General features: G+C 47.7%; 1 protein-coding gene across 1 annotated transcript in view; it reads right to left on the reverse strand.

Moving 5' to 3' along the window:
• Positions 1 to 10062: 10062 nt before the first annotated feature.
• Positions 10063 to 14658, reverse strand: part of PDCD1LG2 (programmed cell death 1 ligand 2) — a 101454-nt gene continuing 96858 nt past the window's right edge. Inside the window, exon 5 of the mRNA XM_006881359.1 lies at positions 10063 to 10229. Within this exon, the coding sequence (XP_006881421.1) occupies positions 10063 to 10229 (167 nt within the window). The remainder of the gene's footprint in view (positions 10230 to 14658) is intronic.

Consider the following 14658-nt stretch of genomic DNA (forward strand, 5'->3'; position numbering starts at 1 on the left):
TGCCTCCCAACTGGAAGCTCTGGGTTCAATTCCTGGCCAGGACACTTCATGCACCACTCCCACACATCTGTCAGTGTGTTGCTGGCTGCTGAGAAAATTGCTGTGGAACTTCCAGATGACAAGAGCGTGGCAATCCACTCTCCAAAGCCAGCCAGCAAAACGGTAGAGATCCCAACAGTCCAGGCTAAAGCTGCCATGGGGCTTGGGCAAGACCAGGCTGTGTTTTGTTCTGTTGTGCATGGGGAACATTGAGTCAGGGACTGCTTCGCAGCAAGCAGCTAACACCACAGATAGATGTTCACACAATGCGCAGCTTCAGACAGCACTGGCTAAAAGCCCAGCTTCCAGGGCACAGAGTCTAGAGTTAAAGGAGTGACCAGGATACTGAATGAAAGTCTTTTTAATTTCCTTTCTGAGGCTTTGCTTGTGTTTCATTCCACTGTGGACATACAGACAGATAAATAGACAGATGTGTAGTTAGTAAGAGAGACGGGTACACAGAGGATAGATAGATCAAATAAAACCTCAAATGTAAAGAAAAATATTCAACAGTCTTGCTGCATCATTTACCCACATTTAAGACCAATTCCAGTGGTGGTCTGGGGTCACTATTGCGGGAAGAACTGGGTAGAAATCGGTTACCACCTTTGTGTCCCCACCACTCGTCACCCCTAACACTTGCATCTCCTCCAGAATCCCAAGATCCTGACACTCTAACAACCAGAGGAGTAAATCCTAGATACATGGGGCCCTGAACACCTCTCCAGCCAGTATCCATTCTGATTGGTCAGTGCCCTGCTAGACAGGGTGGATATTAAAGAAAACTTCCCTCTTCTTCTCTCTGTACTCACCTCTCCCTTCTTCCCTAAGGCCTGCCGGCCCCTCCTATGGAGAGATTCCACCTACCCTGAGCTCCTCTAGATCCCAAGTCTGTTTCTACCCATCAGACATCTGTGACCAGGATGCCATCCAGCTTATCCTACGTACAATGCATCTTTCCAGGTCGCCAAGTTCCTCAAAGGTGCTGTGTATCAGATACACACTTGGTGTTCCTACACAAAGGGGTACAAAGCAAAGGTGCCCCTTCAAGGACTAAAGTGCCCCTGCGCTAAGCCAAGCACTTCTCAGTCGCCTCTTTCAGTGAAAGCTGGCAACGAAAAAGAAAAACTGAAGAATTGCTGCATTCAAATGGTGAAGAATAGACAGTCATGGGTTACCAGAAGAAAGAATAAATCCATTAAAAAAAATACAACCAGCATGCTCCTTAGAAGTGAAGATGGCAAGATTAAGGCTTGCTTACTTTGCCGTGTCATCTGGAAAGAGCTAGAAAAGATCTCCATAGAAGATAGAGAACCAGTGAGCTCAAGGGAGCCCTCAGCAAGACGGTGGATACAAACGTCAAAGATCACGAAGATGTCCAGGACTGAGCACTGTCTCGTTCTGTCATGCGTGAGGCCACATGCATCAGAGAAGACTCTGTGGCAACTGACAACTGTCCCACACAGGATGGCCAGAGTCCAAAGTCCTAAGGCAATGTGACTAATCCTGTGGAGGGATTATCTGCACAGGAGAGGACACTGCTAGCCAGTCCACTCGCTGCCCTAGCTCACCAATGGACAACCAGGCAAGCAGAGGTTCTGGTCACCTTGGCCTTGATCTCAATGGTGCCTCTCAGAGGACTCAGTAGGAGCCTGCAGCCCAGTGCTGTCCCCACAGCTTTCACATGTGACACTCCAGCGTCCAAGCCTGGTGCCCTGAAGCGGTTCTTTCCTGCACTTTACATTTAGAATACTCAGAAAAGTTACTGTGTTTTGGAAAGACCCTCGCACTCCCCACCCTCGACTCTTCTGCTTCAGGAACCTGTGGTTGGCGGACAAAGTCCTAGAACAGTAACTAGAAAAGACCCCTGGGAGCCGGTCCAGCCCAGTATGCGTCCTCTGCTCCGTCACAGCCCAGTCATGCGCTGTGGCCCAGTCATGCGTTCTGATTACGTAAACCGGTGCTGGAAGATCCTGCCCTACCCCACAACTTCCACTTGTGGAAACTTCCTTTTAGTTTCTCTTTAGATTCTCTGAAAAACAGGTGAAACTTCATAACGAACATAAGGGGCGGGGACTTGGACCTAAATACCATTCATTATATATTCAGCATTGGTGTCACATCTTCATTTTAGATAGATACTGAAATTCTAAAATTTCAAAGTATTTTCTGTAGAATTTTTATTGCATACTGATACTTTTCATATGAGAAATGGTATACATTAAAAAACACAGGGGAATGGAAAGGTTAACATTGCTCCTTTCTCACTCACACATAGTTCCTGTTAGTACCATCTAGCTTTACATTAAAGGGAGGGGACTCTTTCATATTCCTTTCCTAAGCTTTTTAAAAAGACCTCCATGGATGTAATCCCTTGGGTTTTCAAAAGAAATGAAGGATACTCATATTTGTAGTAACACTTCTGCTGCCAGGGGTGCCCATCCTGTTTCCGAGCGTCACTGGTGTGTCAATAACCACTCAGTTCCCCAGAGTTCTGGTTTCCATGTCACCAAAACCCAAACCCAACTAATTGCCACTGAGGGTTTCTGACTCAGGACACCATGGCCGCAGAGCACCACCCCGTGGGGGGTTTGGGGGCTGTGACTTTTGGGAAGCACATCACCAGGCCTTTCCTCCTACGTGCCTAGAGAGGTAGTGAAGGAGAGGAAGATCCTCAATGAGATGGATTGACACAGTGACTGGAACCATTTTGCCAAAATATTGAATGTAAAAATCAAGGCACAGAACTCTATCTATATTGTTATTGCTTTCCTGAGTGTAACAAAAAGCAAAAATGATACTGGGCATAACAACATTCTGTAAAGATTTTTAGATGATATAGTGTTATTTTCCAGTAAATGCTTACATGTCTGTAGTTTTTCTGGTATTTTTAATTATTTCTTTGATTGGATTTGCAGAAATAGAATTTCTTAGGCAAATGGTATGACATATGTCTTCTGCGCTGCAGACAAACCGCCTTCTGATAGGGTTGCACAGATTTATATGACTACTAACAATTTACCATATTCTAGAGTGCTGGGTCATTGTTAAGTGCTATCCAATTGGTTCTGAAGGCACGAAGTTCGAATCCCCCAGCTGCTCCATAAGAGAAAGACGGACCGTCTCCTTCTGTGCGATTTACTGCCTCTGAAAACCTGCTAGAGCGTGAGCTGTGGGCTGGTTCCAGCTCGATGTTGCGCTACAATATGGTGACTTTGTACCACAGATCAAAACCTTGTCTGATCCTGAGCCGTCAGAACCTTCCCTGCGTGTTAAGTCCATTGTGGCCGTCATTCTGTCAATCCGTTCCACTTAGGACCTTCCTCTACTCTGACCCCCGACCTTTCCAGGCGTGACGCCTCTCTCCAAGGACCTGCCCTTCCTGGCAGTGCCTGAAATACTCGAGACAACGTTTCACCATCTTTGCCTCCAAGGATCACTCCGGCTGCACTTTCTCCAAGAAAGATTTTCGTGCGCTTTTGGCAATCTCTCTCTCTCTCTCTCTCATCACCATCAAGGCAGGACCAACTCGCAGTTGACTCTCCACTGGGTTTTCAAAGGTCGTAAACAACCTGGGAGGAGACTGTGCATCCTTCCCCCCGAGCCCCTGCTGGCAGAGAGGGGCCACTGCTGAGTTAGGGAGCTCTGGTGGCCTAGTGGCGAGAAGCTACACTGCAATCCCAGAGGCACGCAGTTCAAATACACCAGATGCTCTGCTGGAGAAGGAGGGACAATCTCCTCCTGTACCAGTCAGATCTGATTTGACGGTACACGCACATAAAATTTAAAAAGAAAAAAAATGACAACACCTGGCTACGGATTCACCAGCAGAACTCCCTTGGCAGCCATGGTGTGCTCCATGATCTTCACCAGCACCACAGCTCAAAGGTATTGCTTTGTCTTTGATCCTATTTATTCACCATCCAATTTTCAGAATCCTGTGAAGCAATTGCAGACGGTGGTTTGGGTCAGGCCCACCTTTGCCTTTAAGATGGCCAAGCATTGCACTGTGTGACGAAATCAGAGCATGAAATGTTACGCTTTCAAAGCTTTTAAAGCTTTCTACCAGTGCAGTGAAAGTTGTGAAAAGGCCTACTTAAGTCGCGTTTTGGTTTCAAGTTGATCTTTCTCTTTCTCGTTTCATTTTCGAGTGAGAGGGAACTGAGACGTGGCGAGATGGTATTCCTCCTCGCTTCCTGCACCCAGAACTGTGGGCAGGATTTGCTGCTTCTGTTTACCACGCAGCTGTCTTAACACAGAATTCTATTTTTACAGAAAAAAAAACAGAACCGAGTGAAAATTGTGCTAATGGGCTTCGACTTACTTCTCCTAAGAGGACTTGGGGTGTTGAGGAGCACACAGTCTTAAACAAGCAGCACACGGGGGGCAGCTGATGCCCACGTGAGGGTCCTTTCAGCGTAACCACATCCTGGTGGCACCCCCAAGGCCTTACTGCAAGGTTTTATTGAGAAATGACTTTTGTCAGTACTCAGGTTTAGACTAGATCGTGCTAACCAGACTCCCAGGAGACTGATTTGTGGTGAGAGCACTTATCTGCAGATCAGAAGTTGCAGAACATTCTATTCCTCTGGCGATGTCCATATGAGAAGTCAACTTATGATCAGGTTTCTCGGTAACCACAGACTCAGGGTGGGGTGACGGGTGCCCTGTTGTAGCTTTTGATGCCATCAAATCTGCTCTGACTCCCAGCAGCCGTGTACAACAGACCCAGTTCAACCCTGTGCCAGCCTCACCAAGTCTGCTGTGCTTAATGAAGCCCATTGTCACGGCCATGGTGCCAACCCACCTCATTGAGGGTCTTCCTCTTTTCTGTGGACTTTCTACTTCATCAGGCTAATACTTTTCCTCAGGGCTGGCCCCTCCTAATAATATACTCAGAGGACATGAGATGAAGACTCACGTCCCTCACGTGTAAGAATAATCCTGGCTGTACTTCTCACGGGCACAAGTAACCTGTCCTTGGTTACGAACCAAATGTTTGGTGGCTTTAATCCAGCCAGCAGTGCCGTGGAAGAAACACCTGGCAATCTTCTCCCGTAAAGATCACAGCCGAGGAAACCCCATGGACGGTTCTGCTCTAACCTGTCATCCAGGGTCACTGACCCAAAGGCACCTAACAGCAACATGGGGCTGGACTGTCAGGGGATTTACTAGAAAATGTTCTGTTTCCGGTTCCTGAATGTGTCACTAATGTGGCAACAGCAGGGCAGGTGGCCACTGGGGGACACAGACCTTACCTCTTGATGGAAGGACAGTTGATGAATGTGTGGCCTTCTTTGATCTGCTCCGTCTGTGCAGATAAGAAAGGCCAAATAGCCATCCACTGCCGTCAGTTCCAGCTGCTATGGAGCCTGGCGGGCAGGGGAGCAAGGTGTCCAAGGCGGCAAGGAAGCTCCGGTGCCCAGCTGCCTGCCCGCCCAAAGGCCCCACATCTCTGCCAGTCTGCCTCCACCCGCGGCTCCTCTGGAGACGGAAGAACAATCTCCTCCTGTGCAATTTACAGCCTCAAGAAACCAAGGGAGGGCCAGCTGTGAGTGGTTACAGCTCGATGGCGATGGGCTGAGGGGAAATCTTTACTGAAGTAAACAGTTCATCGTTCACCCACTGAGCTGCCGTTGCAGTCAAACTGCCACCAACGCTCCTCAGGCCAAAATGACCAGCTACTTGGAGCTTCTTATCTAATGATGGTAAAAAAAAAAAATAAAATCAACTCCCCTAGGGAAATTGTAGCAATTTAAAATATTTGGGGTGTAGTAATTCTCATCTTTATTTGTCTCAGCTGCTTGGCCCCTGTTTCTAATTAATCGATCAGCATATACTGGGCACTACTCTGTGTTCAAGTTACGGTGAAGTTGAAAGGTTCTTTCACTACAATCTAATTGAATGGATAGGAGTTTTTGAAAGGGAGAGTTGGGGTCCCTGAGAGGAGGCACTGTGGGGAGAGAGGATGGTGTAGGGGGTGCGTGGAGCTGACTGGGCTGGGGATTCTGTGAAGAGATAGCCCACCACCCTCGGGTGAGCAAGGCTTAGGAGAAATCTGCAGACAGACCAGCTTGATTGTGTGTTGTTGTTATTAAGTGCTGTTGACTATGTCTCATAGTGACTCTGTGAACAACAGACCTGACCCCTGTCCTATCCTGTGCCACCTCACCATCTCTGCCACACGGACCCGTTGCTAAAGCCACTGTATCAGTCTTATTGGGGGGGGGGTCTTCCTCTTTTCCCTGACCCTTCACCTTTCCAAGGACTGAATATTTGGCCAGGCATAGTGGGAGGCAGCATAGTAGTTCAAGTCTTAGCTGCTAACTGAAAGGTCAGTAGTTTGAATCTACCAGCTGCTCCTGGGAGAACGATGAGGAAGTCTGCTTCCCTAAAAGTTCACAGTTGTGTAATCTCAAGGGAGCTCTCCCAATCCATTCTCCAGACAGTGGTCCTCCAAATGTCCTGACATAGACCGGAAAGAACATTCAAAATAGCTGGAATAGATAGGGAACTTTCAGAAGTCCAAGCAGGATTTAGAAGAGGCCGTGGAACCAGAGACATCATTGCTGATGTCAGATGGAGGCTGGCTGAAAGTAAAGAATACCAGAAGAATGTCTATTTGTGCTTTATTGACTACACAAAGGCATTTGACTGTGTGGATCATAACAAGTTGTGGCTGACTTTGAGAAGAATGGGAGTCCCAGAACACTTGATCGTGCTAATGCAAAACCTATACCTTGACCAGGAGGCTGCTGTATGAACACACTGAGCAGGGGAACACACTGCATAGTTTAAAATTAAGAAGGCAGTGCATCAGGATTGTACTCTCTCTATATACCTATTTTATCTGTATGTTGAGCAAATTATTCAAGAAGCTGGACTCTATGAAGAGAAGTGTGGCATCCGGATTGGAGGGAGACTCATCAATAACCTGTGCTATGCAGATGATACAATCTTACTTGCTGAAGGTGAAAAGGACTTGAAGCACTTGTGGCACAAGATCAAGGAATGCAGCCTTCAGTATGGGCTGCATCTCAATGTCAAGAAAACATAGATTCTTACCACTGGATCATAGGCAACATCATGTTAGATGAAGAAGAGATTGAAGCTGTCAACAACTTCATCTTGTTTAGATCCACAATTAACACCCTTGGTACCAGCAGTCAGGAAATTAGGAGACACATTGCACTGGAAAAATCTGCAATTAGGAACCCCTCCAAATTAATGAGGAGTAATGATGTCAGTTTGAGGACTAAGGTGCATCTGATTCAGGCCATAGTCTTTTCGTTCACTTGCTATGCATCTGACAGCTGGGCAGTAAATAAGGATGACAGAAGAATTGATGCCTTTGAGTTAAGGTGTTGGAGAAGAGCACTGACCATATCATGACGGCCATAAGAACAAACACGTATGTCTTGGAAAGGATGCAGGCAGAGGGCTATTTGGATGCTTTGCCTCACATACTTTGGGCATGTTGCTAGCAGGGGCTATTCCTTGGAGGAGGACACAATGCTAAGAAGGGTGGAAGGTTGGTGAAGAAGAGGAAAACCCTCGACCAGGTGGATTGTTGCAGTGACTGCTGCAATGAGTTCTTGGTGTATCAGGACGTGTGAGGATGGCACAGGATAGGACAGGGTTCAGATCTTTTATTCATAGGGTCACTACGAGCTGTACTTGACTCAACGGCACTAACAACACTTCCAAAGTCAGGGGTCATTTTACTCCACCCTACAGGGTTACTATGAGTCAGTTTCCACTTGTGGGCAATAGGTTTGGGTTTGGTTTTGTGGCAGGTATAGGGTCACTATGAGTCGCAAACGACTCGACGGCACATAACAACAACAACAACAACAACAACAACAACATCCAGGGGATTACCAATGACATTTGGTATGTGCCAGGCACTTGCTATGGGCCACACATGATAAGTGTCTGATAAAGGAAGGCACTAAATACCTTCCTACCATAATCATTTGACAGACACTCTGTAACACACACACACATTGGCGGGGGATATTGCACATAGGGAAGTCACACACGCATTCTCCCTCGACCTTGAGTCCCTCACTCTTGGAAGGAGTGATAGTTAAACTAACCCTCTGCCAGCAAAGCTCCGCAGAATACGTGTCACCTGTAAAGTCCCATCGGACACCCATGGGGTGTGACGAATGTGGGTGCACTGTCTTAGCTCCCCCCTCCCACCTGAACAGGCAAAGTTACGTAACCTCTCTGTGACTCAGTTTCTGGCTGTGCAATGGAGACACCAATAGGGTTTGGAGGGGACTGATAAAATGGATTGCCAAAAAATAAACAAGTCTGTCTTGGAGGCAACACAGCTGGCCTGCTCCTTAGAGGCGAGGGCGGTGAAACTTCCTCTCCCAGGCTTTGAACGCGGAGTCAAGAGAGGCCAATCCTTGGGAAAAGACATCCTGCTGGAATAGGTGGAGGGAAGGTCAGCGAAGGCCAGGTAGACCCTCAACGAGAGGGATGATGATATGCTGACAACAACACGGGGTTGGACAGGACAGAGATCATAAAGATGGCATAGGATGAGGCAAGGTTTGGATATGTTGTTCACAGACTCACCGTGAGGCGTGGTCGGCTTGATGGTACCCCAGTAACAGCAATTCCAACATGTATAAAATGCTGAACAACATGGAGCGCGGAGTGCACGCTTGAGGGTGTTAGGTGCTCTGATGGTTGGCCCACATAGTGCTCTCTGACGAAGCCTGGGTTTCAGGACATGGGAGCTGGGGATTCACTTATTTGATAGTCTGAAAAACACTCCCGTTCTAGGGCTGGGACTGGTGGCATTTTGTCACAATCCATTATGCCTGGTGTGTTCCTAGCACAGTTAGCCACCACGGCCCACGCACCCAGCGTGCCTCTGACCTGTCTGTCGTAGAAGGTGGGGTCTAGGTCAGTGGGTTTGCTTCCCATGTGCAGAAGGTCTGTCTAGTCTGCCCATCTTGGTATCATCAGGTACCAGGATTCTCTGCCCTGACTGCACCTTCTGGGGGAATATCCCAATGTGCCTCAGAGGCTTTTGAACCTAACAGGAGACAGCTAGGCTGGGAAGGTATTAAATTTACTGACAGCCATGACCCCAGGAAGCTACCTGGCCACAGGTAGGAAATCTGGGGTGGTTGAAGACCGAACCTCTGGGTTTTCTTCAGCCCTATGTTCTGATTTGTTCAGAGAATCGAGGGACTGAGATGCTACAGAATTCATCCTTGTCACTCCCCCTGTTCCCATTAGCCCCAAGTTTTTCCTGTGAGCACGAGTTAAAGAGCCTGCTGATGCCCACTCACCCACGATGCTGTTGCACTTGTACAGACTCTGAGAGCTGGTGGTTGACTAGTGCCCATGCTTGCTGGTCCTGGGAGAATGGTGCCACACATCATTGTTTCACAGCCGTGGACACTGAAATGCCACGTTTAAAGCTGGGTGAAGGGGTAGGCAGGGTGCCTTAGTTTGGGGTTAGTATGGCGGCTCTTTGGAAGTGTTTGCAGACAGAAACTATCAGCATCTCAAGTGTGGCTTTTTTGGTCTTGTTTTTTTAATGCCAAACATTTTTAAGATATGTAACTGATTTCCAAAAGAAGGGGCTATTAAATACAAAAGGAAATACGGTTTTACGTCCTGGGATTCCAGGTGAAAGGAAAGGTTTTGTGATTCAGATCAAAAGAAAAGGCCTGGGCCTTCCCTCCACAGCTTCGGCTGGCCCCTCCGTGAGCTCACAGGTGTTCCTTCCAGGACTGCTGATGCTCTCAGTACCGGCAGGCCGTGAAGTCCATCAGCGAAGGTTTGCGTGTTCAAAGCCCTTTCCATGAGCTCAGTATCACAGCAGCTCTTCCGGTGTCCAGAGGACATTGTAGATAATCATTCCATTGTCTACCTGTTCATTTCTGCTCTCTGGAAATTTCCACACATCTCTGCATCTGAAAATCATAGGAGACGATTCTCTTTTGCATTCATTCCAGCAGCAGGAAGGAGCCCTGGAATTCTCTGGGTCAGGATTCAGCGGAGGGTGTTTGTAAAGTGCCACTGTGCTTCCTCCGAACTCAGGCTGAGAGGCGAGAGCGGGAACAGTGAGGGCGCTGTCACCTCCTCCACGCGCAGGGCCAGGTGCACCAGGCCTGGTTGCTGAATCCAGAGTAAAGTGCCCGGCTGGTCACTCGAAGACACTGAGAGTACAAGCCAGGCGTCCTTGTTCAGAGCCCGAGGCCTCTTGGGGCTGTCTTGTCAGGCCACCCAACTCCTAAGGTCACAGGCTCAGCCCTAGGAAGAAAAATCCACAAATGCGAGAAAACAAAAGAGATCACTTTTCAAAGAGGAAAATACATGTTATTAGCTGTGGTCAATCGTCCCCTGGCTCCTTACACACGGGGTCTGATTTTTGTGTCCCACAGAGTTCGTGCTGGTATTGCTCACAAGGACACAGATCACCAGGCCTTTTGTCCTAAGCTTAATCTCAAGCCTCCACTGACTGATGGGTGGAGACAGTGCCTGGGATCTGAACCCAGGTCTCCCGAGTGGGGAGCGAGTGCTCCACCACCGACTCTCCGTTGCCATCCTTTCTGGGTCGAGGAAACGAGTTGGGGATTCAGAGACACTCAGCGTGGCTGCCCTGAGCTCGTTTGTTCTGTGTCTGGAGTGAGAGGGTGAGGGCATGAGACAGAAGGCACTGCCGGGGAGGGTGGTGGGGGTAGGAAGGGGGCCGGGACCACCCCTGTGACTCCTTTTCAGTCATGTTTTGAGTCCGAGGAGTCATGTCTTATGTATAAGCTGGACAGACTCTGGGATTGGGATCACAGCCACAGGTGCTGCCTCTGGAATCTGGGGACTGTCTGTCTTTGGCAGAATCCCCCCAGGAGCAGTTCTGAGTGCTCTCAGTGTCCAACGCCTGGCCGTTCAGAAATGTCTTGCTTTGTGGTCATTAAGCACGCAGCTAATAACGAAAAGGTGGGGCCTTAATCCATGAGGCGCTCCGCAGGGCAAAGCTATGGCAGTTGGCTTCTGTAAAGTTGAATCCACATCCTGGCGGCCCTCCAGCGTGTTTCTGAGGCTGTAAGTCAGGGGAGGACACTGCCCCATCTTTCTCCTGTGGAGCAGCTGGTGGACTTGAACTGCTGCTCTTTCAGTGAGTAGCCCAACATATCACCCACTTTGTCAGCAGAGTTCCTTGGACGCCTCAGGGGCATTGCTGCTCTGTCCTATAGGGTCACTGTGACGCGGCTGGGCAGCAATGGGGTTTGGGTCACTATGCTTTGCTTTTGATTCATGTATCACATATGATTTCTAGTTACAAAAAAAAGAAAAGAGACTCTTAAAAAACAAGGAGTAGCCCCTTCCTGCTGGACCCCACAGCACTGCTGGAGCCCCCAACCCACAACTCCTGACCTCCCCCGACAGCCGCTTCCACAACTTGAGCTCCACGCCTGACCATTTCACCAAGTTGCCCTTGACCCATAGTGCCCCACAATGTTTGTTGCAAAACAGCATGTGTTGATGGCATCACAGTTGCATGTTGAATGCCAGCCACGTTTCTAGCTCTGAATCCAGCTGCCTCGTGACTCCTGGGAACAGCTCGGAACAGAAGTCAAACCACAGCCTTGGTGTCCACCCTGCTCTTGGAGACCTCCCGTGCATCAGGGCACAGCTGGACAACGCCACAGGCTTGCTTTTACCTTTATCACATTCTGTCTCTCTTTCTCCTTCTCCCCCTCCGTCTTTCTCTCTCTCCCTCTCCCTTTCTCTCTTTTTTTTTAATGATTTTGTTGTTGCTTTGAGAACTACCACTCATCTGGGAGTCTGTCCCCTGTGCTGGCCTGCATGTTGCTGTGATGTTGGAAGCTGTGTCACCAGTGTTTCAAATACTAGCAGGGTCACCCGGTGTTAGTGGGGCTTCTGTTAGTGGGGCTAAGGACAGGCCACCTGGCACGAGAGGTTAAGTTAACCACACAAAGAGACATGGCAAAGGCAGTAAGAGGAGTTGCTGAGGAAAACCCTGTGAAGAATGTCAGATAGTGCTGGATGTGATGTCGGAAGGTGAGCCTGTCAGGTTAGAAGGTTCCCAGTGCAGCTACGGATGAGCATTACTGTGAATAAACTCAGGGAACACGCTGTGCCCACAGTCCTCCACAGACGCCCGGTGACACCGAGCCCACAGAACTGGCCACCATTCTCGCCTGCCTTTGCTTTGGATTTCAGTGAGAGTTAACCAATCACACCAATCACACTGGGTTTTCACCTAATTGTTCATATACATTTTATAACATTAAGTATAATCAGTCAATATAATGAATTCATTACAATGTCTTCTCAGTCTCTTACTGTGTGTTGCCTTTCCCGCTGCCCAACTTCATGACTTTCAGTTGTGTATTTATTAATTTTAACTCCCTGCTCCCTCCTTCCCCATCTCTGGTAACCACCCAAGTGTGCAAATCTTTCCTTGGCTTTTTAGAACAGTGGTCTTAGTCAATATTTGTCTTTTTTTTATATATTTTAATGAAAGTTTATAAGAAACTTGGATTTCCGTTCACACATTGTTACACATTTCCCCCATCCTTCTTCCCCCCACCCCAGTTCATTTTTGTTCTTTGGAAAAAAAGTTCTTTCATTGTTATACAGTTGTACCCCAACCTCCTGACCACTTTACTCTTATTCTGAACTCTTGTCATGCCAATAATACCTGATCTTGTATTCCTTTTACACAGTTCTCCCCTTCGTCTGTTTCAATGCCATGCATATTATTTACTTATTTACCACCTCTTTGTTTCCCCCCCCACCTCCATATCAGTTCTGTTCTATAACAGTGGCACTATGCATAATTTGTCTTTTTTGCGACTGAGATATTCCACTCAGCATAATGTCCTCCATGGTCACCCATTTTGTATAATATTTCAAGAGTTCTTTGTTTTTCAGTACTGCATAGTATTCCATTGTGTGAATATACCACAGCTTTTCTATCCATTTATTTGTTGATGGGCACTTGGGTTGTTTCCAACTCTTTGCTATTGTCAGCAAAGCAGCAATAAACATGGGTGTGCATATATCGGCTTGGGTGGCGGTTATGATTTCTTTGGAGTATATTCTCAGTAGTGGAATTGCTGGTCAAGTGATATTTCTATTTACAACTTTTTGAGAAACCACCATACCACCTTCCACAGCAGTTGCACCATTTTACACTCCCATCAACAGTGAATAAATGTTCCAGTTTCTCCACAATCTCATCAGCATTTTTTGCTTGCTGTTCTGTTAATATTTGTCTTCTGTGATTTATGCACTGAGCATGTCTTCTAGATTCACTCATGTTACGTACGTACAGCGTTTTGTGAGATCTCCTTCTCTGAGTTGCTCCTTCTCCATTAGCATAAACTCACTGCACCTGAGGCTCCTATGTAGTTTTTCTAGTTGTTTTTGTTGATCTGACCTCATCTAGAGAGTTCTTACCTAGGGAGTTCAGAGGGCCTAGTGGATAAGGAGTTGTACTGCCAACACTAAGGCAGGCGGTTCAAATCCACAAACTGCTCAGTGGAAGAAAGATAGGCAGTCTCCTCCCATGCAATTTACAGCCTCTGCTGGACAGTCAGGTATGAGTCGGTTCCAAGTGGATGGCATAGAACAAGGACAAGGGGGTTCTTAAAGGAGCTGCTGTAGTCGGTATGTACCGTCAAGTCAGAATCAACTCACAGCTGCCACTCCAGTGGGAGCCTGCACGTCTTTCCCTGTGGAACAGCTGGTGGGTTCGGATCCCATGCCTGCGAGTGGCAGGCAGTGAACTTTTCACCACCAAGCCACCACAGAGTTCTCTCTTAAAGGAGTATGACACTCATTTAAAAAGGTTTTTCTCACAAGTAAGCACCCTGGAGGGAATGGCACCACACAGGAAGCTCTTTCAGCATGAGATTACCTTTAGTTTCTCGGCACAGGGGTTCTTTGTTAAGTCAAGTGGGGGAGAGACGAGATTTAGAGGAAAAGTATACTTATGCCTCCTCACAGCTCTGTTCTTATCACTCCTTACACTGGAGACAGATCGTTCTGCTGTGTCTGAAGAGGAACATGCCCGTTGATGGAATGAGGTTATTGAGAACGTGGTTCTGTTTATGGACTAAAACGTGGCAGAACACGTAGTCGTTCAGAATAAATCAGCCCAGGAAAGTGAAGTCAGGGATTTCCTTAGAGGCAAGCCTGGCGAGATGCTGTCTCACATACTCTACACATGTTGTCAGAAGGGGCCAGTCTCTGGGAAAGGACACCGTGTTTGTAAAGGTGGATGGTCAGCGAAGGAAAGGAAGGTCTTCAGTGACAGAGTGTCTGCACCAATGGTCATAAGCACAGGAAAGATCAAGAGGACTGACACAGGGGTTGGGGGGAGACTGAGAAAGAGGGGGTAAATAATATATACTGCATTGAAACAGATGAGGGAGAGAACTGTTTAAAGGGGATATGTGATTAGGTATTATCGTCATGACAGGAGTCCAGAACGAAGGCTGCATAGTGGAATGAACTTAGAGGCAGGGATTGTATAACAATGAAAGAATTTTTCTTTTACTTTTCAAAGAGAAGAGGGAATTGGGGGGGGAGGGGGGGCAAGGAGAAAAGTGCAACAAT

The sequence above is a fragment of the Elephantulus edwardii genome, unplaced genomic scaffold, assembly GCF_000299155.1.
Source record: "Elephantulus edwardii isolate Elephantulus edwardi_28Jun2011 unplaced genomic scaffold, EleEdw1.0 scaffold00014, whole genome shotgun sequence".
Lineage (NCBI taxonomy): Eukaryota > Metazoa > Chordata > Mammalia > Macroscelidea > Macroscelididae > Elephantulus > Elephantulus edwardii.